This window comes from Sorex fumeus, unplaced genomic scaffold (assembly GCF_029834395.1).
Source record: "Sorex fumeus unplaced genomic scaffold, SorFum_2.1 ptg000024l, whole genome shotgun sequence".
Classification (NCBI taxonomy): domain Eukaryota; kingdom Metazoa; phylum Chordata; class Mammalia; order Eulipotyphla; family Soricidae; genus Sorex; species Sorex fumeus.
This window is the reverse complement of record NW_026606081.1, coordinates 22,837,848-22,863,766: the sequence shown is the minus strand read 5'-3', so window position 1 is coordinate 22,863,766 and position 25,919 is coordinate 22,837,848. Positions and strand designations below refer to the sequence as shown.

At 56.4% G+C, this 25,919-nt stretch overlaps 1 protein-coding gene across 2 annotated transcripts in view; it reads right to left on the bottom strand.

Moving 5' to 3' along the window:
• Positions 1-24,701, bottom strand: part of SCHIP1 (schwannomin interacting protein 1) — a 179,192-nt gene extending 154,491 nt beyond the window's left edge. The window contains exon 1 of one of the 2 annotated variants that reach the window (XM_056113942.1): positions 24,600-24,701. In XM_056113942.1, coding sequence (XP_055969917.1) covers positions 24,600-24,629 — 30 coding nt within the window. In that variant the 5' untranslated portion in view covers positions 24,630-24,701. Of the gene's footprint in view, positions 1-17,574; positions 17,979-24,599 lie in introns of those variants that run through there. The other variant, XM_056113943.1, reaches the window with a different exon arrangement.
• Between the last annotated feature and the right edge of the window lie 1,218 nt (positions 24,702-25,919).

Here is a 25,919-nt window from a genome sequence, read left to right as displayed (position 1 = left end):
CTTTCTGACTGCAAGCAGAGCAGTCGCCCTGCCTGCTGACCATCATTCTGGCCCCAACATGTGTTCTTTGACCACAGAGTCCATGTCCACACTGAGGATTGATTCGCCATGCTGCCCTATATGTGACCAGCGGACTGTCCCCAGCAGTCTGTGGGCTGCCACTGAGCCACTGCATGAGGTGTGGGGGGTGGGTGCAGGGACAGTTATTAGGTCCCTCAGGACCCAGGGACCAGACTGCTGGAGGACCAGCTACAGGCCTCATGCTGTGTCCACTTGCCGAGCTGCCCCCACGGTGGTCACTCAGGCCAGGAGGCACCTAAAGCCCAGAAGCCTGCCCGGAGACGAGACTGGCGGCTGGGGAAAGTATAAATGGGGTTTGGGGACAGTGGCTGACCGGACGGCTGGTGACAGATGCCAGCTCATGGCAGCCCTGGATTCTACCGCCCCCCCCCCCCCCCGGGTCTTTCAGGGAGTATGTGTGTGTGTGCATGTGTGTGGGTGTGTGCGTGGGTGTTTATGTGTGTGTGCATGTTTGCATGTGTGTGTGTATGTGTGCGTGCATGTGTATGTGTGTGCATGTGTATATGGGTATGTGTGCATGTGCATATGTGTGTATGTGTGTGTGTGTGTGTGTGTGCGCACATGTGTTTGTGTCCAGGCATGTGTGCCTGTTGCTACCCACAGATACCTCTGTCCACACGGTGCAGCCTCAGAGGATGACGCTAAGCGGTGCGTTGCTGTGACCCAAACGTTCCTTTCCTCAAGGGGTCATAGCTGGTGCAGACCGAGGGCAGCTGACAGTGTTCTGTTGCTCACCAGCCAAACTTTGAGCCTGTTCTGGGAGGACCCGTGGCTCCGGCCCTGCAGACCCTTTGACCAGCTCGCACAGGAGAAGAAACAGACCCCCACCGCCTGTGGCCCCACCCACCGAGACCCCGCCCCACGCGAAGACCACGCCCACGGCCCCGCCCACCGACGCCCCGCCCCTCCCATGGCCCCTCCCACTGATGCTTCTCCAAGGGCCGGGTCTGGTCCAGTTGCTCCCACGTGTCCTAGGAGCAGCCTGAGGACTGGACATCTAAGAGGACCGTGAGTAACATGCACGAAGCGGCCAAAACAGCGCCACCCTGGCTTGTTCCCTCGGTGGAGCCCGCCCTGTGCCTCCGATCTGCAAGGCAGAACTGGCCCCGGGTCCCCCAAAGCCATCGCCATTGAGAAACTCCAGCCGTCTTAGGAGAACAATGCGCTCCCTCCCCCTTCGACGACTGAGAGAAATCCCGACAAATTCATGCAGCGGCAAGCATCACAGACGCAGCCTGTAGGTACGCAGTGCCATGAAGCTTCTCATTAAGATGCGGCCAGAAGCTCAAGCTAGAAATTCTCTTCTATTAGGAGCCAGAATTAGAAGGGTGCGTGTTACCGCGACATCAGCTCAGCATCGGCCCAGCCCTACCGGGTATTTTCTGACTACGCTTTCTTTCCCTAGAAAGTAATAAAATTATGGAGCGAATTTACTTGAAATAACAGATTTGTTTTTAGCTTTATAAGTTGGGGAGTAACAGAATTTTTCATTCATTCTTGTTGTTGTTTAGAAGTTCATGGGAAATGAAAACTCCCACAGCCAACCAAAATAACTGTGCTCCCTGTGGGCTTGGAGACACTGGTACCTTTCAGATTTACTTTTTTTTTTTCTTTTTGGGTCACACCCAGCGATGCTCGGGGTTATTCCTGGCTCTGCACTCAGGAATTACTCCTGGCGGTGCTTGGGGAACCATATGGGATGCCAAGGATCGAACCCAGGTTGGTCGCGTGCAAGGCAAATGCCCTACCCGCTATGCTATCGCTCCGGCCCCCAGATTTACTTTTAAACCAGTAAAATGTTTTCTCAGATTAAATCAGCAAAGTGGCCGATAAATATTTCTTACATGCTTCTATCCTGTACCATGGAGTAAGCATTGGTGTTTACTAAAATTGATGCTGTGTCTAAGCTGGGCCAAAGCATTCTCCAGACTCCCTCCAGGGTGGAGATCCACGAGCGCATTTGAAGTGGGAATCCATTCTTATTACCACAGCACCTTTCCTGGCAAAGAAAATGTTGAGATAGCTGTACTAAGTTTTCTCCTTTTGGGGGAAATGCACTGTCTGTAAGATCACACCCAGAGAAAGAAAAGCAGTAACATCGCAGGCAGAGAGTCACCGAGTTTTCAGCCTGGCTTTTTTGCATAAGAGGATCTAAGTGTCTGGTAAACATGCACAAACCCCCATGCTGGGATTAGACTCTGCTCAGTACCCCAATGTCTCTTTCTTGCCCCCTTTAATTCTTTAAGAATGAGGCATGAGGGGCCAGCAAAATACTCAGTGGGGAAGGCACTTGTCATTCACTTGACCAACCTGGCTTTGATCCCGAGCACAGCAGAGGGTTCCCTACCTACGCCCCACCAGGAGTGATGCCTGAGCACAGAGCTAGAAGTAAGACCCGAGCCCAGCCAGGTGCTGCTGGTTCCTGCCCACATTAACTCGTGTGTGTCCCGGCTGCCACACAGACACATGCATCTGCATCTGAGGAGGTCACAGCACACAGCCCCGGGTGGATGCTCGTGGGAGATCATGGCATGAGAGCCCTCAGCTTCCGGTGGGGGCACTCACATCCCTGAGACCACAGAGTGGCAAAGAGCCTGGACAACAAACTGGGAACGCAAAGAGGAGGAAGGAAGGAAGGAAGGAAGGAAGGAAGGAAGGAAGGAAGGAAGGAAGGAAGGAAACAGACTGGGTGTGATGTGCTAACGCTGCTGCTGTACACCCAGGATCCTCAACAAACAAAAGAAATGGATGGATGGACGGAATGACAGATGGATGGGTGAATAATGAATAGTGGATGGATGGATGGATGGATGGACGAATAAGTGAATGGGGGGGTAGGTGGATTGATGAATAATGAATGGTGGTCACGGTCACGGTCCTCCCGTTGTTCATCGATTTGCTCGAGCGGGCCCAGTAACGTCTCCATCATGAGACTTGTTACTGTGTTTGGCATATTGAATACGAATGAATGGTGGATGGATGAATAATTATTTTTTATCAATGTAGGAGTACTGCTATTGATTCAGCCACTGATTAGGGGATGAATAAATTGTTGATGAATGGATAAATGATGGATGTATAATGAATAATGAAGAAAGGATGGATGGATGGATGGGATGGATGGAAAGGATAGGATAGATGGATGATGGATGAATGAATGGATGACAAATGGATGATGGATAGATAAATGATGAATGTATAATGAATAAATTAGGAAAGGATGGATGGATGGAATGGATAGAATGGATGGATGGATGGATGGATGGATGATGGATGGACGGGAAGATAGATGGATGAATGTGTGGATGAATGTATGTGGGTGGTTATGTGGATAGATTGGTAGATGGATGTGTGGATGAATGTATGGATAGATGGGTGGATGGAAGAATGGATGATGGAAGGTGGATAGATGGATGGGTGGGTAGATGGATGGGTGGGAAGATGGATGGGTGGATGGGTGGGCAGGTAGGTAAATGGATGGGTAGGTAGATGGATGGACGAGTGGGTGGGTGGGTAGATGGAAGGGTAGGTAGGTGGGTAGATGGGTGGGTAGATGGATGGATAGATGGATGGGTGGGTGGGTAGATGGATGTGTGGATGGATGGGTAGGTAGGAGGATAGACAGGTGGGTGGGCAGATGGGTGGACAGATGCGTGAACGAGTGTGAGTGGACTCCAGGTCCTCAAATGGCACAGTCCTTTGGGGGGACACAGAAAACTGAGATCATGGTAGATGCCTCACAGTGATCCTGTGGCTGGCAGAGAAAACGGAAGTGATTTGCTTTTCCCCCGTGTGACAGCAGGTGCAGAGAGCACCCCTAGGAGATGCTTTGTCTGTAAGTCTGATGCCCGATTTAACCAGATGCAGACCTGAGCCAGCAAATGGGCCAGTCTGGGGCCTGCAGTTCTGCTGATCCACAAAGAAGCACAGGGGTCAGGTTGGCACTGCCCACAGCCAGCCTTGCCAGCTCTCTGGTCTGCTGGGCCATGGAAACGGCCTCCTTGTGGCTTCCACACTGCTTCTGCCCTCAAGACAGGGTTCGTCATACAGAGCCGAAGAAGGGATGTCCCCCGTGCTCAGCCTGCTGAATTCCAGAAGGGCTTGAGAGAGCGGAACCCACAGGTCACCCACCTCCATCTCCAGCATCTCAGCAAAAGCAGCACAGGGATATGGAGACCCCAGGGACCGGGACACGGTGCCTGACCCGTGTCATGGAAAATGACCCGTGTCATGGCACAAAACGGGGAGGCCCCTGAGAGCCATATCTGGATGGCCAGTCACAGCAGGAGGCCACGGCAGGGCCACTTCTGGGCGGCCCATCACAGCAACCACAACCGGAAGCAAGCACATACCAGGGGCAACACCTCCGCCCTCCGCCCTGACATGGGAGCCCCAGACAGCTGTGATCCTCCCACAACGGCCAGCCGCTCTCTCACCAGCTGACAGCACTGAACTCCTGCAGTTCCTGGTGGGTCCAAGGACCCAGGTTCCAGGAGCCTGGCCAAGGTCACAGGCCCGATTAGAGACTGCCCGGCAACAGAGCCCCACGGCTGCTGACGCTGCCAGCGCTAGGCTGCTGTCTCGGGCGCAACACCCCCTGCTGAGTCCAGGCATTGAACACGGTGGCCCCTACCCGTGTCCAGCCTGCAAACAGGAACTGCCCTGTGTGACTCAGCACCAACAGGGGCCAGCTGTTCCCCCTGGCGTCAAAGAAATCCGGCTGGAAACAGGGTTCACATCCCAATGGCCACCCATCTTGGAAGATGTTAACTCTGAAGCAGGCAGTACCTGGGCTCCGCCTTCTTCCAATTCCACGGCTGCCACCTGTCCCCAAGTGCCTGCAGCTCCGCTGTCTGGGGTGGGTGCTTAACCATCTATCCTTACGCGGGCAGGAAATCATTTCTCAGCCACCGAGCATCCATCCCTTCTGGTCTCACCCCAGGGAGATAGGAGAGAGGAACGCATGGGGGAGCGAGGAGGTTCCAGGACGGTTCAAAATAGGGGTGAGCCCCGCGGCAAGCACCCTGCAAAGCCCTCATTTCTCTGCTTATTCAATTTTGAAGAGGTTATCAATTTGGAATCTGACCTAAAGAGTTTACGTTTCATAATTCTGCTTTATTGCTGAAATATTTATGCAAATAGCCAGTGTGGGAAGACGCTGGCAGATGGGAATGCAACGGCCATGGAATTCTTCCTGGCACTTCCGACGGAATGGATAATACCGACTCGCTTTATGCTAATGCTTGGCAATGGAATACATATTTTATAGCTACTTTGAAATGCAAATTTAAAATATCTGAACACTCTCAAAATCCTGCCAATGCAAAGTAAACTAATGTAAAAAGTAGCGGATAGATAGATAAATTGCCTTGGTGTTATATCCGCTACATTTTGGTAGAAGTAATGAACCATGTCTTCACTTGTCTTTGTGTAAATACTCTGTAATATTTAGGGGCGCAGCTGGGTTTTGGCAAGCCCAGTGCTAACTAGCGAGGAGACACCAGGGTCACCTGCCAAAGCGTTGGGCCCCCTCAGAGGCGAGCTAGGGTGCAGGCCCCCTGCCAGTCCCTTCCCACGGGACTCCGGACACCAGCACGGGCAAAGCCCACAGTGCTGACATCTTGGCTGCCTCCAGCAGCCACTGGGACAGGGTGAGTTCTCGCCCTGAGATCAGGAGGGCCATTTCTGCCAATGCTTCTAGTTTACAGCCTCAGTTAAGCTATCTCAATGCAAGTTGCGACGCAGAGGCCGAACCCAAGAAGAAGAGATTGAGCTTCCCATGAATAATTAAACTACCAGCCTGGAACTTGATTTAAAACAGCTATTTTGGTCCACCAGAGATCCAAAACCACTGAAAGCGTGTTTTCTCTCTCTCCTGCATCCTCCCCGGGCCCAGAGGGGTCATTACACACAAACAGACGGCTGCAGTGCGGCCCCCGGCCCTAGGTGGAGAGGAGAAAGGCAGAGAGGCCGACCTCACCTTACTGAGCTCCCGGCCCCTGCCATCGCCTCATGCTGACGTCACTGCCCCTCACTTCAGGCAAGGAGCCGAAAGGGACTCCCAATGGCTCAGCGGCCCCAGGTGACACTTTGGGGTCTGGCTGTGGCTACGGCAGTCTTGGGTCTTGACCTGGAGGTGTGACATAGTGACAGCTCTCGCGACCACATGAACATCCTTCGCGGCCTCTGACCAGGGCGAGGCCCACAGGTCTTGGCTGCCTCCCTCTGCCTGAGTTCCTCCTGTGCTCAGGAGAGCCTCAATCGGGGCCTCCGGGACCCTCCGAGCATCCACAGGGGGAACCTGCATGAGTGAGACCAGGGGGTCACCCAGCAGGGGAAGGGGGATGTTGCTGCTTCCTTACTGAGCCACCTGTCCAGCTGGTGACTTCCCAGACTGCAGGATGAGGCCATTTATCTGATTCACCTGCGGCCTCCTTGGACCATGCGGGATTGATAAACGCTGCTCCTGAGAACAAGAGTGGCCCTCACCACACGCACCTTCCCGTGTCACCCGCCTGCACCACTGTGTGTCTGTCGGAGGGCGAGGGTGAGCAACTGTGAGCAGCACAGCAAGGCACTCCTGCTCTTCTCACACAGTGCTCCGCCTGCGGCTGCAGGGACCAGACACGGGCTATGGGTAGACATGAACCACACATGGGTAGACACGAACCACACACAGCATAGCACAGTTCCGTCACACCGACCCTACTCACTGCTGTCTGCAGGTGGGACTGTGGGGTAGAGACTATAATACTCATGGTACTGTCACGTGGTACTCTACCCACTGCAATCTGTAGTGTGAACTATTGGGTACAGAGTATAATGCTCATGGTACTGTCACGTAGTACTCCACCCACTGCAGTCTGTAGTGTGAACTATGGTGTACACAGTATAATGCTTATGGTACTGTCATGTGGTACTCCACCCACTGCAGTCTGCAGGTGGGACTGTGGCATCTAGAATATAGCGCTATGCTTAGATTACCTGGCTGTGCTCAGGTGTTACTTCTGGCTCTGCCCTCAGGGAACCTTCCAGCAGAGCTCGGGAGACCATACTGGGGATCAAACCCGGGTCAGTCACATGAGGAGATGAAGCCAGGGCATGAGAGGTGCGTAGGAGTGTGCGCCTCCTGCTCCCAGCACGCCCAGCCCTGTGGGGATTGAGCCCTGGCCAGCAGGATTTCCTGATCAAGCCTGGCACTCAGTGTTCCACATTTGCAGACCGAGTCCATGGTCACGGGGCTCCCACTGTTAGGAAAGCACAGGTGCACACATCCAGGTTCACTGTGAGCACCTACCGGGCCATCAGGATACAGGGGGACCCCGCAGAGACACGCCATGAGTACTGCCCTGCCCACAGATGCTGACCACACACAGAGTGATGGCCCCGCCCACCGATGCTGACTACGCCCACGGGTAAAGGCCACACCCATGAATGCTGACCTAACCCACGCATGACGACCCCGCCTACACGGTCCTTAGCCGAGACCAAAGGGCTGTCCTGGGTGGCTGCTGTTCAGAATAAAATTACTATTCCCCGCAGCACACTCATGCAAACCAATCAAAAATGAATCATGTCTCTCTCAATGTGCTGAGGTAAATTAGGGATCTCCATCTGGCAGAACGCTTCTCTTCTTAAAACTGCTCTCTCTTTTTTTTTAATTAAAATGTGCTTTAATTAAAAATAGTCATGTCAAGAAGCGCTGTATATCAATTACTTGACTGACAATATGCTCCCCCTTTCCCTGAAGCATGTGAATCAGAGGCAGGATGTCGGACTCTTCTTCAGGGAGGCGGTGGAACAGAGCGGAGCGGGTGCTGGGCTCCCGGGCCATGGCCTCCACTGCAGGCGCTCACTGCCTCAGCTTTACCTGTGTCCCTCAAGTGGGCCCTTCTGCCTGTGCACCCAGGGCTCTGCAGCACCATCACATGTCGTGAGCAGAACCGAAGCCGCCCGCCTCCAGGGAGCTGTGTCCAGAGCAGGGCCTCACTCCCGGGCACCAAGGCCGCAGTGGGCTTCTCTGCGAATCCAGAGTGCCCAGAGAAGCTTGCTGGGGGCACAAGTAACAAGTGGAGAGAGAGCAAGGCATGAGTGATGCATGTGTGATATATGTGTGCATGTGTGATCACGCACATGTATGTGTGCTCGCGTGCACATGTGTGACCACACACATGTACGTGAGCTCATGTGTGACTGCACGCATGTACGTGTGCTCACATGCACATGTGTGACCACACACATGTACGTGTGCTCACATTCACATGTGTGACTGCACACATCTATGTGTGCTCACATGTGCACGTGTGACCACACACATGTATGTGTGCTCGTGTGCGCATATGGGATTGCACACATGTATATGTGCTCATGTGCACATACGTGACCACACGTATGTATGTGTGTGCATGTGTGACGACACACATGTATGTGTGCTTGCATGCGCATGTGTGTGCAGGAACAGACAAATGCTTCTGAACTCAGGCTTCTCCAGCTGACTGTGATTTTCTTTCTTAAAAAATTATTTTTACAGTATTTGGCTCATTTTTGAACATATTTTTGCTGTATTTTTTTCTTGACGTCATCGTCAGTTAATGTTGCTCTTAACATTAACCAAGAACCGAGAACCGTTTCACGCTAGGGAGTGTCTGCAGGGCCAGTCGCCAGCATTAGCTGCCGCTGCCCGCCCTTTCCTGCCTTCCTGCCCCCGAGCGGCCTCTGCCCGGCCCGTCTGTTCTCATGGGCATCAGACCCGTGGATGGGCAGCCACTGGGCACCCCCAGCTTGGGGGCTGGGGTGGTCGTGAGCAGAGCGGGTGTGACCTTTGTCCTGTCTCTGGGGGGCTGCATGCTGGGAGGACGCCCACGAGTGGAGGTGGGCTCAACCCCCGCGGGCAGCCGCCCCCATGTGGCCACTGCAGCACCGGCCACCTCAGCTTCTGTCAGGGCTGGTCATGGAGTGTCACTGTCCTCCCCTCCTCTCCCAGGGCTTAGAGCCCGGGTGCAGCTGGGGGCACCTTGTCCCCAACCAGCGAGGGCCGTTTCCAGGGCCACTGAGTGGGCGGCTGTGGGAAGGGGCAGGAGCGGCCGTTCCAGAGCCTCTGTTTGAAGTGTGCCCGACCCCGTCCCCACGATGCCCCCCGGGGACAGGGCAGGGCAGGGGGCACGGCAGCAGAGCTGGGGGGTGGGCGCATGCATGTGCAGTCTGTGGGCTGTGACTGTCCACGACGCATGTGTGTGCAAGCCCTGTGTGTGCGTGTGGTGTGCATGCATGTGGTGGGTGTGGCCTGTGTGGAGGGGTGTATATGTGTGTTATCCATGGGCGTGGTATATGCATAGACTTGTTTTGTGTGTGTTGTATGCATGGCTTGTATATGTATATGTGTGGCATGTAACCATTTGTGGTATGTTTCCAGTGCATGGCATGTGTACACATGTCTGGTGCACGTGTGTGTGTCTGTGTGAACAGTGTCTTGTACATGGCATGTGTGTACATATGTATGGTGTGCATACAGTGTGCTGTGTGCATGTGAGTCGTGTCTAGTGTATGTCCAGCCCACTGTGGTCACTGCATCCTTGGCTGACCTGCCGGCCCATCGTCCCCCTTCCCAGATGACATGAGCTGGCCCTGGACCACACTCCTGGGCCCAGAACCGGCCGCTGCCTGCATGCTCCTGCCGTGAGAACTTCCTGTCTGCCCCCCTCTGCACCCCACTGTCTCCCGGATCCGCTGCCCCCCCCAGCTCCTGCATCCCCTTCCCCACGCCATCACAGCCCCCACGGGGAGCATCCCTTCATGTGCTGAGGGGCCATGGGGTGTTCTCTCACCGCCAAGGCAGTGGACACTGACCCGTGTCCTGGCGTCTCACCGTCATCCCTGGGCAGGGCTTCCCTTCTGAAGGCCACTGACTCCGACACTGCCGTCCCGACTCAGGCAGGGTGCGGCGTGCGGGGTGAGCCGGGCTAGGACACACCGCTCGGCCTCTGGCACTGCATCCCCCTGCCAGGGCAGAGTCAGGCTGGGCAGTGCCGCCTGACCCGCAACTGTCTGCCCCCTCGTTCGCTACCCTCGCTGTTGTTGCTTCCCCACCTCTCATTGCTACTGGGGCTGTAAATTAGTGGCACCTCATTCCATGACATGGAACCATAAAACCCTCATTCTATGACACAGAACCATAAAACCCTGAAACAGAGTTACTAAAGTTTCGGGGGGAGATGCAGGAACAAGATTCCAGGAAGATTCCTTCTGAGCAGCTATGAGAAGCAGCTGGCCTGCTGGCCGGCCCTGGGAATCCCATTTGTACCAGCACCAGGCTTGGTCCTGGCTCCTTCTCTCTCTCTCTCTCCTGTACTGCCCAGGACGCCGAGCTCAAAGACATCCCGCCAACTTGCAAGGGTTCCAGGCCGGGAACTTGCGCTGGGTGGGCGGGAACCGAGACTCTGGGACCAAGCTCATCCGGCTGAGCTCTCGGGGAGGTGAGAGAAGTCGCTTGGGGGAGATCTGTACCTGCCAGGCACTGGGGGCTACAGGCGAGCAGGGCTGAAGAAGCGGCTGTTCTGTGCTGTGGGACAGTCATCCTGAGGGTCAGTGGGGACGTCGGTGAGAGGAGATGGCAGAGTCAACCGGCTTAGGACTGGCCCATCTGCGACAGCACGAAATGTCACATGTGTGTGGGCCTGGGGACCCTTTCCAGCACGGCCCTCCCTCCCCCCAGTCTCGGAGGAGACAGGACATCACGGTCATCACCATGTCAGTGGCTCTGACCCATCCCGCCATCTGCTGAGGCCCAGAGGGTTCCTGGAGGGACCCTCAGCTCAAGCCCTAGGAAATTGGAGTCCCCTTAAAGGGGTGTCACCCAGCTGAGCCAGTTAAAAAGTGCCCGTGATCTGGAAAGCAGCCCCCACACCCCGGCGCATTCAAACCCAGGCCTTTGGCTCTCGGTCTGTTATGAGCACTGTGGGTGCTCCTGGGACCAGGTGCACTAGGGCATAAGACGGAAGTAATACTCGGAAAAACACCCGCGCGTCTGGATCGAGGCTCAGAATCATGTAGCCTCGCCACACAGGAGGCCACACGTGTGAAGAGAGGAGAAAGGCCACATCAACACAGAGGAAATGGACGTGGGCTGGGGAGACCAGCCAGGGGCTGTGCCCCGGGGGGTGGCCCAAAGCAGAACAACCATCACACCTACATAAGTATCAGAGTCAGTGGTCCCCACGCCAAGGGGCAATGATGTGGCTGTTACAACCCTATAGACAGAGATAACGTGAAGATGAGGGTTAAGGGTCCACGAAGTCAGTGCCTGTGAAAGCCTGTATCTAAGGCTTAGAAACAGATGCCTCAGCAACCTCTCCAGGACCACGTGTGTGTGTATGAGAGAGAGAGAGAGAGAGAGAGAGAGAGACAGAGAGAGGGAGAGGCTAGAGAGGAGAGAGAGGGAGAGAGAGAGAAAGGGAGAGAAAGGGAGAGAGGGAAAGAGAGAGAGACAGAGAGACAGAGAGAGGGAGAGGCTAGAGAGGAAAGAGAGGGAGAGAGAGACAAAGAGAGACAGAGAGAGAGGGAGAGAGAGGGAGACACAGACAGAGGGAGAGAGAGAGGGGGAGAGGGAGAGAGACAGAAAGAGGGAGATAGAGAGAGGGAGAGAAAGGGAGAGAGATGTAGAGAGAGAGGAAGAGGGAGAGAGAGAGTGACAGAGAGAGGAGAGAGAGAGGGAGAGGAAGAGAAAGAGAGAGAGAGAGCACCAGTGCCTCGAGGCACAGGCCCAGTGAGAATAGAGGACCGTGGAGAAACCAAGAGCCTTGCTCTTTCACTGCCTTGTTCCCTGCGTGCCTTGGCTCAGAGGCAACGTCCTCCATCCCCGGAGAGTTCTAGATCTTCTCCCGTGATCGTCCAGGAGCGGCTAACGAGGGAACACCTCACATGCTGTCTCTGGCAGCCGTGCCGAGCACTGTCCCAGGAGCCACCGGAGGGGAGGGGCGACGGCGTGAGTGAGGTGAGGATGAGGTGAAGCTGGGGAGCAGAGGCCAGGCTCACACCTGCCGTACCAATTGGGACCCCACACACCATGGCCTCCTTATTCCTTCCTTCTGGCTGGGAGGGAACTTCCGTGTTCCCTTAAAATACGTGTTTTCTCCCTCTGCTCTCTTAGGGTGACTAATTTTCAACCAGAGCCCTCGGAGTGCTGACATCCCCAGCCGCGGCTCCTGACCGTCTGCATGTGGTGAGTGCTGGGGAAAGCCCCCCGCTCCTCTCCCCTCCCTCCTTTCCTCCAGGACCTACTGTGGAAAGCATCTTCACTCCATCACTAGAAACATCGAAAGGACCAGCCTCGGGTGGAAGTTTCTCTTATTGGTAGAGCCAGGCCAGGGGAGAGGGGGACAATGAGCCTCCAGAACTTCCTGTCCCAAATCCTGAGTCTGCACAGGTGCCGGCCGACGTCCTGAGCAACTGGACACAGTTCCTGCCCTTGGAAGTTTCGGCATTTCTGCAGTTGAAGTCGATGCCTCTGACGGTGCTGGGGATTATTGAGGCTTTGCTGTCCCAGAAAATTCCCAGGCAGCGGGGTGTGGGGCCAAGTGGCCTGTCCACACCCCCAGGGCTCCATCCTTCTCATCCCCGTTAGCAACCACCACGCCACATAGCAACGGCAGCCGGAAGAGCTGCATTTAAAATAAACTCTCTTCCCAATTGGTATTTGCCAGGGATCTTGTTCTCTTGGTTGTTTAAAATATAAGTGTGAAGCTATCATAAGAAGAGGCGAAGCAAGTAAACACGAAAGCTGCCTAGATGGGTCTGTGGAAGCAGGGAAATAATGCAGGAGGTTAACGTCACTGTCAAAATGGGGTTCACCCCCCACCCCTGCCCCCACCGGAGTCCCCTCTCTGCTTGTAGTGGGGACCTGGAGAAGCCTCCAGGAACGAAGCTCCCGTCCTCTCGCCCTGCCCTGAGTGTTTAGGGAGCAGCGGACCATGCGCAAAGCAACAGTAACAAGAAGGTGGAAAAGAAACAGTCAGTGAAAGTAGATAAAGGACCAAACGTGATGGCCTCTCAGTATCTGTATTGCAAACCATAATGCCCAAAAGTAGAGAGAGTTTGGGGGGAAATTATCTGCCAGCGAGGCAGGGGGAGGGTAGGAAAGTGGGGGTATACTGGGGACATTGGTGATGGGGAACGTGCACTGGCGGAGGAATGGGTGTTTGATCATTGTGCAATTGTAACTCAAACATGAAAGCTTGTAACTGCATCCTACAGTGATTCAATTAAACGAAGAAAAGAAAAGAAAAAGTCACAGCAGACAACAGAGGCGTGGACAGACATGATGGGCGGGGCACAGGCTTTGCCTGGGGGACTCAGGGTCATCCTCAGTCCAGCATTTCCCTGGCCCCGAAACTCTGTGAGTCGCCCCCAGACTGTTGGGAGTGGCCTCCAGCAAATGCAAATGAGGTGGATGGACACGTATCACTGCACCCAAAGTGAGGCGCCAGCCTGCACCCACAGTCACTCCCACACACGGCTGTAGCTCCTGCGGGTGGCAGGGGGCACTACCCAGGCTTTGCCGCCCTGTGGAAAGACTGTGGCACTTAGGGATTGGGATGCAGGGGCCAAACCTTCCTCCCCTGCGGTTAGGGACCAGTTCCCACACTGAACCTCGCTCTAGCCACCTCTGGGCTTGGCAGACACTGGTTTTCCTCTAAAAATGATTGAGTGCCACCAGGAATGACCCTGAGCACCACCAAGAGTGACCCTGAGCACAGAACCAGGAATCAGCCCTGAGCACAGAGCTGGGAGTGATCCTGAGCACAGAGCTGGGAGTGATCCTGAGCACAGAGCAGGAGTGAGCCCTGAGCACAGTGAAGGAGTGACCCTAAACACAGAGCCAGGAGTCAGCCCTGAGCACTTCTAGGAGTCAGCCCTGAGCACAGAGCCAGGAGTGGCCCTGAGCACTGTCACTGTGGCTCAGCATTCCTCCAAAGAAACAAACCTTCCATCCATGGAGACATGAGTCCCTGGACCCAGCACATGCCCAGCCTTTCTCCTACTCACAACCCCTGAAGGGAACCCCGGGGTTATTGTCCTCGCCCCACTCCTCCAATTGGTTTCATGCTTCCTTGAGTTGGCAGCAGGGCACAGGCCTAACCAGGCATCATGGGTCAACCCCAACGCCACATCTGGCCCCCAAGCACCTCTGCACCCCACCCCAAGGCCCCCACCGCACCCGTCCCCAGCAGGTGTCCCCATTGCTCACCGCTCATGGCCCCCAGGATCCCCCCATCATGTCCATGGCAGGCGGGTAGAGGAGACAGTGTCAAGGATATGCATGATCAGAGAATCATGAGCTTGAGGTGCCTGGAGTGACTCAGAGACCCCCGGACCTGTGTGAGTCCCTGCAAGCTACAACCCCACTCAGCCCTGAGTGGGAGCCAGACTCGGGGTGGACGGTCCCCAACTGGCCTTTCTGGAAGCCCCCAGTGCCACCTGAACCCACTTCTTGCATTGTGGGCATCAACTGCCCCCTCCCGGCGGTCCTGAGGCAGCCCCCACTCTGGGGGACACTGCATGGAGGAACAGGGAGGTGTCCCCGAGGTTCCGAGTTCCCAGGAGCTTCCCTGGCTCTAGGGCTTCCAGTGTACCAGTGCAGGCTGGGAAGTGTGTGCATGTGTTTGTGTTTGTGTATGTATGTGCAAGTGCATGTGTATGTGTGTGTGTGCGTCTGTGTGTATGTGGGTGCATGTGCGTATGTGTGGGTACGTCCATGTGTGTATATGTGTGTGAGTGCATGTGGGTGTGTGCACGTGTGTGGATGTGAGCATATGTGCGTATGTACACGCACACGTGCGTGTGTGTACATGTGTGGGCATGTGTGCACGTGTGTACGCATGCATGTGTGTACACGTGTGGACTGAGATTCCGAGAGCTGAGACCTGCTGGGCCCAGAGCAGGTGGGAGGGTAAAAGCCCAGGGCAGCCTCAGCACCTGAAAGCAGCAGCTTCCTCTGCCGGGCACCGCCCTGCACCCCTGAGGTCACTGGAGCCCACACAAGGGGCTGAATGTGACCCCAACAGGGGCTACCTGGTCCACACCACCCCAAGAACCACCCTAGCCCTAGATAGAAGACACCTGGCCAACACTGCCCCAGGAAGGCCTGCTGGCCCCCAGAACCTCCCGGTCCCTGTCCTGGTCCCTGTCCCCAGGCTATCCCCAGTGCTGGTCTGTTGGGGATGAGGTGACCAGAGGGGCCTGCAAGACCCACACATGGAAGACTGTTTCCTGAATCTCTCTCTTTCTCATTCATCCCCCTCCCTCTCTCCCCCCTTCTCTCCCCTCCCTCTCTCTCTAGCAGGGAGATAACAGGACCCTTGCAGCCCCCTCCCCCAGCCTCTTACTGGGGTGTTTTCCCTAAAGCAATTATGCACCACCCCCTTCGTGCAAAGGTAGGAGGGGGCGGGACCCAGGGAGGAGGAAAGAGATCCGGAGCATATTTTTACATTGGCAAGAAAAACAAAATGTCATTCAACTAAATTTAAGATTGTTCGCACACATCTGCTACACCAGAATGTTACTGGAAGCGGGTAAGACAGGAAAGAAGGAAGAGAAGGAAATCCACACGGCCCCAGTGGGAAGGGCTCTGCAGTGTCCTGTTGTCTGGGTGGCTGAAAGGTTACCCGAGCGGGAGCCAGAAGGCGTCTCTGGCTTGTCAGAGAGAGTGACCTTGTTCTGTTAATAGTCACACAGGCCAGACGAACTGCAGCCGAGAAGACGTAGATGCTGCCGAGCGTTGTTATGGATACAAGGGGGGATGGGACTGGGGCGGCAAAGCCAGAGAGAAAATGCTGCGTTTCTGACAATGTCACAAATGAATCGCATCCTTGCAAGACAGACAAAAAACAAAGATTGCGGGAGAATAGATTTCCAAATCGAGCCCATTCCCCGACTTCTCAGAGCGCCCCACAGCTGCATCCTGGGACATGTGCCTGGATTCTTGTCAGTTAGTATGAAACAGGCTAATCAGGCTTTGTCCAGCAGCCGGGGAGTGGGTACTCTTATCACAAAGGAGCAATCAAAGTCTTAAGGTCACAGAAGCACACTCAGGAGTGTCAGATTGGCCCTCCATCCTGCTCATTGAAAAACAACAGAATAGCCCAACTCCGGGAAGAAAAGCTACAAGAACACAAAATCCCCCCCTCCCCCTCCCTCCACTCACTCACCACTCATCGATTCTTTTGAGATTGCAACATCAACAAAGTTGGACAGAATGTGTAACAAGATCTCATTATAAAGCTAACTTGCATTCTCCAGAAAAAAAAAAACACCAAAAAACAAAAAAACATCCAACTTGTTCACTCCACATCCTGCCAAAATGCAAGATCCTCTCACCTCACCCCCACCCGGCAGGAAAAGAGTCAATTATCCGAAAGAATTAGTTCCATTTTAATTAGGGACTCAGCTAAGTAAATAACTACTAGTTCTCATATGTGAGAAGTTATTTAGTTAACTATTAAATAGAGGACGATTGAAGGAAATTTCTCATTGCAACAACTCAAAAAGTTTTAGGAGACTCTAAAATGAAAGGTTTGACATGAAGACAAGCTTCAGCGACACTTAGCTGACCTGAGTAGAGGAAATTCTTTGCCAAATGCCTCTTCTATGACCCTGTTTTTCTTAGATCAATTCTGAATGAGACCAGCTGGTGACTGCTAAACCAGGCAAAAGGTCATTTCTTCTGATGCCGTGTGACGTTCTAACAGCCTAATCCTTCGACAGCTTTAAGGGGCGTTAGGATGTTTGGGGGGGAGTGGGCAGTTTAACTGGACTATTTTGTAAATAATTAAAAATTACCAGAGACGCCTAAGACTGACCCACATCTCAGCCCTAAGACTGACCCACCTCTCAGCCCTTTCCAGCACCTTCCGCCCGTCCCGCCCGTCCCCCCCCACCCCCGCACTGCTCACTGTCCATTTCACTGTCAGCAAACCCACTGTCATTCCACCCCAGCAACCCTGGCGTCCGCACACGGCCAATACCAGACACCAGGTCATCTGCCCTCTCGGTTGCTGAGTGCAAAGTTCAGAGCATGCCTCCCCGCCCCCCCCCCCCCGCCCCCGCAGGGAACAGCATGGGGACTGCCTGAGGGAACACAGGAAAATGCAGTTTCCATGGCAGGTGCTCGGTCCCGCTGCCACTGACCCCAGGGGGACTGGACCCACAGTGTGAGGTTCTGGGAACTCCGACTGCCCATGAGGAAGCAGGACGTTCACACGACGCACCAGGGCTCCACATTGTGATGTGTGTGTGTGTGTGTGTGTGTGTGTGTGCGCGCACGCATGAGTGCTTGCGTGTGTGTGCATGCATGTGCATGCCTCTGTGTGTATGTGTGGGTGTGTGAGTGTGGCCGACCCCGAACGCCCCTGGAACTGCCCTCCCCCCTTCAAGCTCCAGCTCCCGGCTAGATGCCCGGGTGCCCTCCTCGTCCACTGTGCTGGGTAATCAGGTACTCACGCTGTCAGACTGCCGGGACCTCTCCATGGTGCTGAAAAGTTTCCCTCGCCCATCTGGGAGGCAGGAGCTGCTTATCTGAAGTGGCTCCCGCAGGGGCCAGGGCAGGGCTGCCCGAGGCTGCCGGGCAGAGCCATTGGCAGGAAGCCTGCCCGCAGGCTCCCCGGGAACGCTGCACCCCTGCCCGGCTCTCCACGGCCCCCAGCAGCACGCAGAGAGGAGGGGAGTGGTCCCAGGGGGGCCCAAGGCTGCCGCAGCTTCTCAGCGCTCATCCACCTGCAAGTCGGCCCCACGCGGACCCCACGGCTGCCCAGACACAGAGGCTCCCAGGACAGTGCTCGGTCTTCAGGAAGGTGCCGAGCTCCCAGCCGTGCAGAGCAGCCGTCTTCTTCCCGCTGTCTCCGCGTCAGCTTTTTTGCTGCAGACTGAGGCGGGCACAGAGCACACGCCTCCCTGGGACCAGCCCCTGAGCGGTGGGTGAGCGGTGTCACCAGGCTCGGTGCTCCCAGAGTGTCGCCTTCAGAGGCTGAAGCCAGAAAGAGGCGCGACACCCAGTGACGTCATCTCCAAAGCAGGTCACGGTGACTGCAGATGCAGACGAAGCCGTCCCCGGGGAGCTGTCTAGCCAGCGATTTTCTTGGAAATCTACTTGCATTCAATAGGGGTGTCTTCTGCCAGTCCACTTAACCCCGTCAGTCCCATGGCACCGAGAAAAGGCGGGCAAGGAGCTTCTCTTTCAGCCAGGATTGGCTGGGGTGGGGTGCTTTAGGCAATACGTGTTTGTCATACAGTCGCGGCAAACCCGAGCAAGAGGAACTTGGAGACTCAAAATGCCTTTTTTATTGGGGACAGAGGGGCTGGGCCACACCTGCGGCGCTCAGGGCTTACTCCTGGCTGTGTGCTCAGGGGTCACTTCTGGTGGGCTCAGGGGACTATATAGGGTTCCTATGGGCACCAGACCAGGTCTAGCAGCCTACAAGGCAGCTGTGCATGTCTCCAGTTCTTAGAATTTCTTCCTAAATATCTCTCAGGATGTTTAGCAGGTTAAAAAATGACATTCTTTTAAAATCACACCATGTAAACATTGTGAAAATGAAAATTAATGCGGCTGCCTGGAACGTCTAATGACATTTAATGGGATTTAAAGAATATGTGCTGTGAGCCTGCAATAAATCTTTCTCCTATGAACATAGGAAGGATTCAGTTTGTTGTCACGTGTTTGCTGAAATGTTCCTTATTTTTAGGTATTTTTCAGTTGGAAATAAACTAGCAATTTAGCTGCATAATGTATATGCAGAATATAGTAGACATATATATTATTCTGGAATGGAACTCTACAAACAGTGCTCAGAAGGTCCGGGGGTGCCTGCGAGTGATTCACAACCATTTGGGTGAACAGTTCGAAGTGGGGCCAGAAGATAAGGTGCCACTGGGCCCGTGCAGTTCTGGGGTCCCTGGACCACACTGGCGGTGCTCAGGGCCCATGTGGTGCCAGGGTTGAGCTGGAGCTGACCCCATGCGAGTCTCTCTAGGAGCTGGTCATCCTGGTTCTTCCCAGGGTCCCACTTGCACATGCCCCCTCTGACCTGTGGGCGAGGCCACAGTCTCTCCAGAGCCCCCAAGTCTAAAGTTCTGTGGCAGGAGACAGGGGAGGCCTGAGTGGGTCCCAGACTCGGGGGGCAGCGTGAGCAGGAGCCCACCTGGCACTCAAAGTGAGCCCCCACCTCAGGGGGGAAAGGGCAGGCACCAAGCCCTGCAACGCCGTCCTCTGGGGCAGCTCTGTCACCGCCTCCCTCAGTCTTTCTGTCTGCAGTGGCCAGCCCGGGAACACCACGGCCAGACCCGAGGACTCTGGGCAGGGCTGTGGGGCAGGCTGTGGCCTGCACCAAGCCTTCCGGGGAGGCCCAGCGTGCCCCTTTCCTCCCGCTCTGCGCATGGGCCCTGCGGAGCGAGCCCGTGCCTGGGATTTGCCTGTGATGACGACGACAACGATGATGACGGCTCACACCAGAGCAGCCGACATGCCCAGGATCGTCACCCCAACACGGTGGAACGTGTGGGCTCAGCGGGTACAGAGCTCGGTAAATGCGAGGAGAACCCCCCCCACACACACACACTTCAAAGCTCCGGGCGGCACCTTTGGGCCACTGCTCAGGGCATCTCCTGCTCCTGCTCCGACCCATGTCGGGGCTCCCGGACAGCTGTTAGGGCAGGGCAGAGACCCAGTGCCGGGAGTAGACACTCAGACACCCGGTCAGGGGCCAATGAACAATCCAAAGCAAGATCAAAGAGATCTGGGTACAAATTGTGTCCTGAAGGCCACACCCCAGTCACGTTCCATAAAGAAAGGGGACCTCAGCCACTGCGCTCCCCTCGGTTCCCCAGAACCCATCCTTGTTCATCCGGCCTGTCTGAATTTTTCATTCCGAGAAGCGGGTATGAATGCAGGTATCCTGTGACCAGGAGCAGTGAGGCAGGCATGGGGATGGGAGGGACATGGGCACGAAGGCTGCAGCTCCCACAAAGCACAGGGGAAACATGTTTCCACTGAATGTTTGCCCCGTGCTGTCCATCACAGGCTGGCCACTCAGGCTGGCAAGAACATGGGAACTCGGGGACTCACTCAGAACCTGAGTCCAGCAGAGACCCGTCAACCCAGCCGTTATTACCACTGCAGGGTCCCCTTCGAGGGCCTCACGTTTGTGATTCCCAAACCCAGAGACCCAGACTTGTTTAACTGCTCAGAAGAAACCATCTCCGTTGTCCATGAGGAGGGTCTGGGAGAGGAGCTCAGCTCACTTAGCAGCGTCCTCAGAAGCAACGGAGACGACTGTGGCTAGTACTGCCAGGCCAGGCTCCCACTCAGCCAAATGGTCACGTACGGCTGTTGAATTACATCAGAGGCCTTAGGAAAGAAGACACTTGGGCCAAAGACGCTGGCTCGGAAATAAGTCAGTCGTTTTCGCCTCCACGCAAAGGGAGAAGCATCTTTCTTGGACATAATACTCGCATTCTTGGCACGGAAACCTCAGACAGGCAGACCGACGAAGGATGGGTGCTACTCGGAGGAGTCTCAGACACCGGCTGGAAGACAGACTTGGGGGTCCTGACATCAGCCACCAAGGGACCCCAGTTTCTAAGAGCAGCTGCCTCAGAGCCCTGGTAGTCCCAGACCGGTCCTCTGGAGACATGGAATCTTCCAACTCTCAGTCACACACGGAGCCCACAGTGCCTCCCTCCAGTGTATCCAAAGGCAGCCCCCCAAAGTCTTCAGGTCTTGGACCCCAATAAGCAAGGGGTCTTTGGAATAAGACACCCTCTCCCCCAGCGAGTCTCAAGACAAACCTGGTGGCTGGCTGGAGGCAGGCGGGGCTGTCCATAGCAGAGCCCTGGCAGCTCTCCCTGAAGGAGGTGCCCAGAGTGCCAAGTGGGGGGGCCCACCAGGTCGCTTGTGCCCCAGAGCCCAGGCACAAGGTACAGCTGTGCTTGGGGCGGCCCCTGCAGTGCTGGAGGTGGACCCAGGTAGGTCCCAGCAGGCAGAGCCTGATCCCCTGCTCTCTTTGCCCTCAGTGTACCCATCCGGTCAGGCGCAGGAAGGGCCGTGCTGGCCCAAAGTGCTGACCCCCATGCCATGGGACCCGTGTGTCACCCACAGCAGCAGGGCCAAGGCTGCTGCCCCCAGAGGTGAGAGTGGGAGCTACACTGCCCCCAGAGGCGAGAGCAGGTCACTGCAGTCGGGAGCCATGCTGCCCCCAGAGGCGAGAGCTGGTCAATGCAGCCGGGAGCCATGCTGCCCCCAGAGGTGAGAGGTCACTGCAACTGGGAACCACGCTGCCCCCAGAGGCGAGAGCAGGTCATTGCAACTAGGAACCACACTGCCCCCAGAGGCGAAAGTGGATCACTGCAGCTGGGGGTGCCTTGCAGGGAACCCCCAGGATGGGCCCCACAATCCCAGGGTGTCCAAGTCTCTGTCCAGGCATTTAGAATGGTCCCTTCACTGTCCTGATGGACAAGTGGCATGTTTCCCTACAGCAGAGCAAGGACTGTACTTGCCCTAAGAGCCTGTTCAACAGGAAACACACCAACCCATGGTCCTCTCGGGGCCATAATGTTATTTTTGTTTTGCTTTTCTTTTTGGTCACACCCAGCGATGCTCAGGGGTTACTCCTGGCTCTGCACTCAGGAATCACTCCTGGCGGTGCTGGGGGACCATATGGGATGCCAGGGATTGAACCCAGGTTGGCCGTGTGCAAGGCAAATGCCCTACCCGCTGTGCTATTGCTCCAGCCCCCATAATGTTATTTTTATGGCATTTTTTAACTTTTTCTAATTTGGATACCCACAGGTTCCACTTAACAGTCACCACTGCATTCAAAGTTGCTACTTCTGAAAAAAAAAGGAAGAAAAGAAAAGGAAACAAATTCTATTGTTGAGCTTAGACTGTGGTTTAACGGACTCACTACACAAGTCCACCCCCTGTCCACCCTGTCCACCTCCCTGTCTCCTCTGCCACTCCCTGCTGCTCTTGCACTGGGTGCTGGCTGCGGTTCTCACCCCTGCTCTGAAGGAGCGGCTGAGGTACAAAGCAAGACTGGTTTCTGCCCCTGGTCACTGCATTCACCGCTTATGCTCCTACAAGGACAGACAGGCTGAGGGCACGGAGGAGGAGAGGCCTCAGGGAGGAGAGGCCCAGCACTCCTGCATCCAGTCCCCCCAGAAATCATGCGCACAGCACCCAGGAGGAGCCGGCAGAGGCTGACTCAACCTTCTGGCAGGACCCTTGTAGATGTTGGAATAGAAATAGCCTAAGGGCCACTGTGGTGACCTTTGGGATTCACCAGGCCACACACAGCTCACTCTCAGCCCAGGAGTCTCACCCGGGGGGCTGGGGAGGGGGGACAGTGGACTGGCCTGGGGGCAGCTGGGTGACAAAGTGCATGGGGTCCATTAGGCAGCCAGGTGAGACAGAGGTCATGGCCCAGGGGGCAGCTACTAGGGCAGGAGCAAGCATGGCCGGACTGTCGGAGGCGCATCCAGAGAGGCAGACACTGGGTCCAGGCAGACGGAGCTCATAAGGTGGACAGAGAAAGGCGGAGGTTCTGTTAGATGGTCGGGGCATCGTGACCACCCCCCCCCCCAGGGCAGTGCAGACAGCACAGGTGGGTGACCCCAGCCTCCTCTGCAGCACCAGGCACCCCTCCCCTGCTGAGGGCAGCTGCCCGCTTCATGCTGCCATGAGCTCAGTGCACTGTAAGCCCTAGCACCTGCATGTACCCCCCGGGCTGGGGAGCGGGGGGGGGTCGTGGTGATGTGAACAGGGAGTGGACAGCAGAGGCACATTCTCCCAGGATGTCCACCTGGTGCAGCTCTGACCCGTGAGATGCCACGGCGAACCATGTGAGGTCCGAGGGGACTGCACATCGGAACCCTTCCAGCTCCATCCTCTACTCCCACCCCAGCCCAGATCGTTTTATCTGCACCTTCCTTTGGCATCCCCAGCCAAGGTCCTGACTCAGTTTCCGCCTTTGTTGCACTGGGAGATCCGGGGCTACCGGCAAAGCTGGAAGAGCAGAGACATTTTTGGTGTGGCTCAATGGCGCCCTCTAGTGACAACTCCAGGGAGGCCAGGGAAGACGGTCCTTGGTCCGCCCAGCAAACAGAAGGCAAAATGCCCTAGGCCGGAAGGAAACAGCTCCCGGACGATCCAAGCTCTTGGGGCCACGCCAGGACCAAACGCGCATCACAGGACATCACAGGCTCTCCTGGTCCCTGTGAAAGTCTGCACTGCTTGGGCTGCCTGGAGGCCCCAGTACAGTGGAGGGACAGGAAGGCGGTGCCGAGTGTGGAAACGGTACCCGGAATGGCGGGGTTTAACCTCAATCCTAAAGCGACACCACAGAAACACACGCCTGGCACCGCTCACCCAGTACGCTCCACCACACGGGGGCAGTGTGTGAGCAAGCATGGGTGAGGGTGTTGGTGTGAGTGTGTGTGCATGGGTCAGTATGTGAGTGTGCATGTGAGGGTGTGTTGGTGTACAAGTGTGTGTGAGGTGTACATGTGAGTGTGTAAGAGAGTGCGGGAGAGCACGCACATGTGCATTAGTGCGTGTACACGAGTGAGTGTTGGTGCATGAGTGTGTGTGCACAGGTGTGGGTGTGAAAGGGTTTTGGAGAGTACGTGTGTGAGTTGGTGCGTGAGTGTGTGCACAAGTGAGTGTAGGAGAGTGCACAGGTATGTTAGTGTGTGTGCACAGGTTTGTGTCGATGTGTGAAGGTGTGTGAATGTGCGTGGTGTGTGTGTTGGTGTGTCTGTGTGAGTGTGAATGGGTGCGACAGAGTGAGTGTGCGTTAGTGCGCCTGTGTTAAGGCTCCCGTGCGGTTCCTTCCCTGGCCCTGACCCAGGTTCTGTGTCCCCGGGACTCGGCGATCAGCTCTTCCTCCCGGGGGCCAACAGTGAGCTCTGACACTGTGGCCTCCCCATGAAAGGGCCGCCCAGGACACTGCCTCTTCCTGTTCTCCCTCTCCCACACGGCAACATGCATGCCACACGCATGCCACACAAGGCCCAGCACAGCAGGGCCTGGTGGTGCCCACACACCCTGGCAGGGCCCAGAAGCAGCGCCCACACTCCCCAGCAGTGCCCAGGCTGGTGTCCACCCCTGGTGCCCACACTCCCCAGCAGTGCCCAGGCTGGTGTCCACCCCTGGTGCCCACACTCCCCAGCAGTGCCCAGGCTGGTGTCCACCCCTGGTGCCCACACTCCCCAGCAGTGCCCAGGCTGGTGTTCACCCCTGGTGCCCACACTCCCCAGCAGTGCCCAGGCTGGCACCCACGACCAGAGCCCACACGCCCCAGCAGGGTCTGGCCAGCACCCACACTCCCCATCAGTGCCCAGACTGGTGTCCACCACTGGTGCCCACACTCCCCAGCAGGGCCCAGCTGGTGTCCACTGCAAGGGTCAGTGTAGGGCACCCCTCATGTACAGTGGGCCACCTTCGAAAAACATGCCCGCGCGAGAGCACTCACGGGCGTGCTGCCGGCCGAGACGGTGTTCATGCTGACGGATGGTGGGGACGCGCTCCGGGCCCGGGGCTCCCGGTGCCGCAGGTACTCGCGCCAGGCTCTCTGGATGCTGCGAGAGGCAAGACACGGTCACGGGGTCACAAGGAACACAGATGCCCACTGCCCCACCCGCCACACCCTCTCCTGGGCCCCCCGGGCTCATCTGCATGCAGGACAGGTTGGGGTCCCCAATTTCCCCAATCCAAAGATGAAAGGTACTTGGGGAAAGCTAGGGGGCGCAGAGGGGAGGCCGGTCCTGCAGTTCCCCACCTGTCCAGCAGAGGGCGCGGTTTCCCACCAGTCCCACCTTGAGCCCCAAGGGCGGGAGCTGGATGCCACTTACACTTTCACCTTGGCCTCCAGCTGCTGCAGGCTGAACGGGTGCGTCTCAATGTTGTTCTCCGTGTCCATGGGCAGTGGATGGCTACAAAGAGAACCAGGGCTCAGCACCGCGGGGCACCTGTGCCCCAGCTCACCTGTGTGGTCCCACCCATGCCCAGATATCTGCAGCAATGGGGGGCGCAGCTGACCAGTTGGGCAAGGTCGTGCAGAGGGCCCTGGGGGCCGGGCGCTCGCACCTGCGCTTCAGACCAAACCCTCGGGGTGGGCACAGCCAGGTGTGAGCCCTGAGCATCTGGTGGCCGAATTCACAGTCCCGGCAACTGGGAGCCAGCGGCCGCCAGCCCTCACACTGGGCGGCCCGGTTAGCCCCAAGTCCCAGTAGGGGCTTTTGGTCTCTAAGCACTGCTCTGGGGGGCTCTCCCGCCCCCCATAATAAACCGGTGCTGGGAAGGCCCATAGGGTCAGACCAGGTGTTTTCTGGTCCCTGGGAAGGACGTGCAGTTCCCAGAAGGGACGCTAGGGGGCGCTATCAGCTGAAGACCGCTGGGAGGTCCCTGGCGGGAGGAGGGAGAGGAAAGAACATGCACCCCCCCCCCTTCTGCTCCCCCTCCGCCCACCTCCCAGGCCGTTGGCTCTGGGGGTCTGGCTGAATCCCCACCCTCACCACTCCCACTGCCCACGGGCACCATGAATGATCCCATGAAAGGGGATCAAGGACAACAGGCCTCATGCCAGCTACTGCATGCGGATGACCAGCACTGACCAGCCCAGCTCGGGGGTGATGACCAGCACTGACCAGCAGAGCCGGGCGATAGCCAGCACTGACCAGCACAGAGATGGGTGTTGTGACCGGCACTGGCAGAGCACAGGGCTTGGGCAGGGGTGATGGGCACTGCCCCATGCAGAGCTGGGGAAGGCCACCCCGCAGGCCTGTGGCACTCA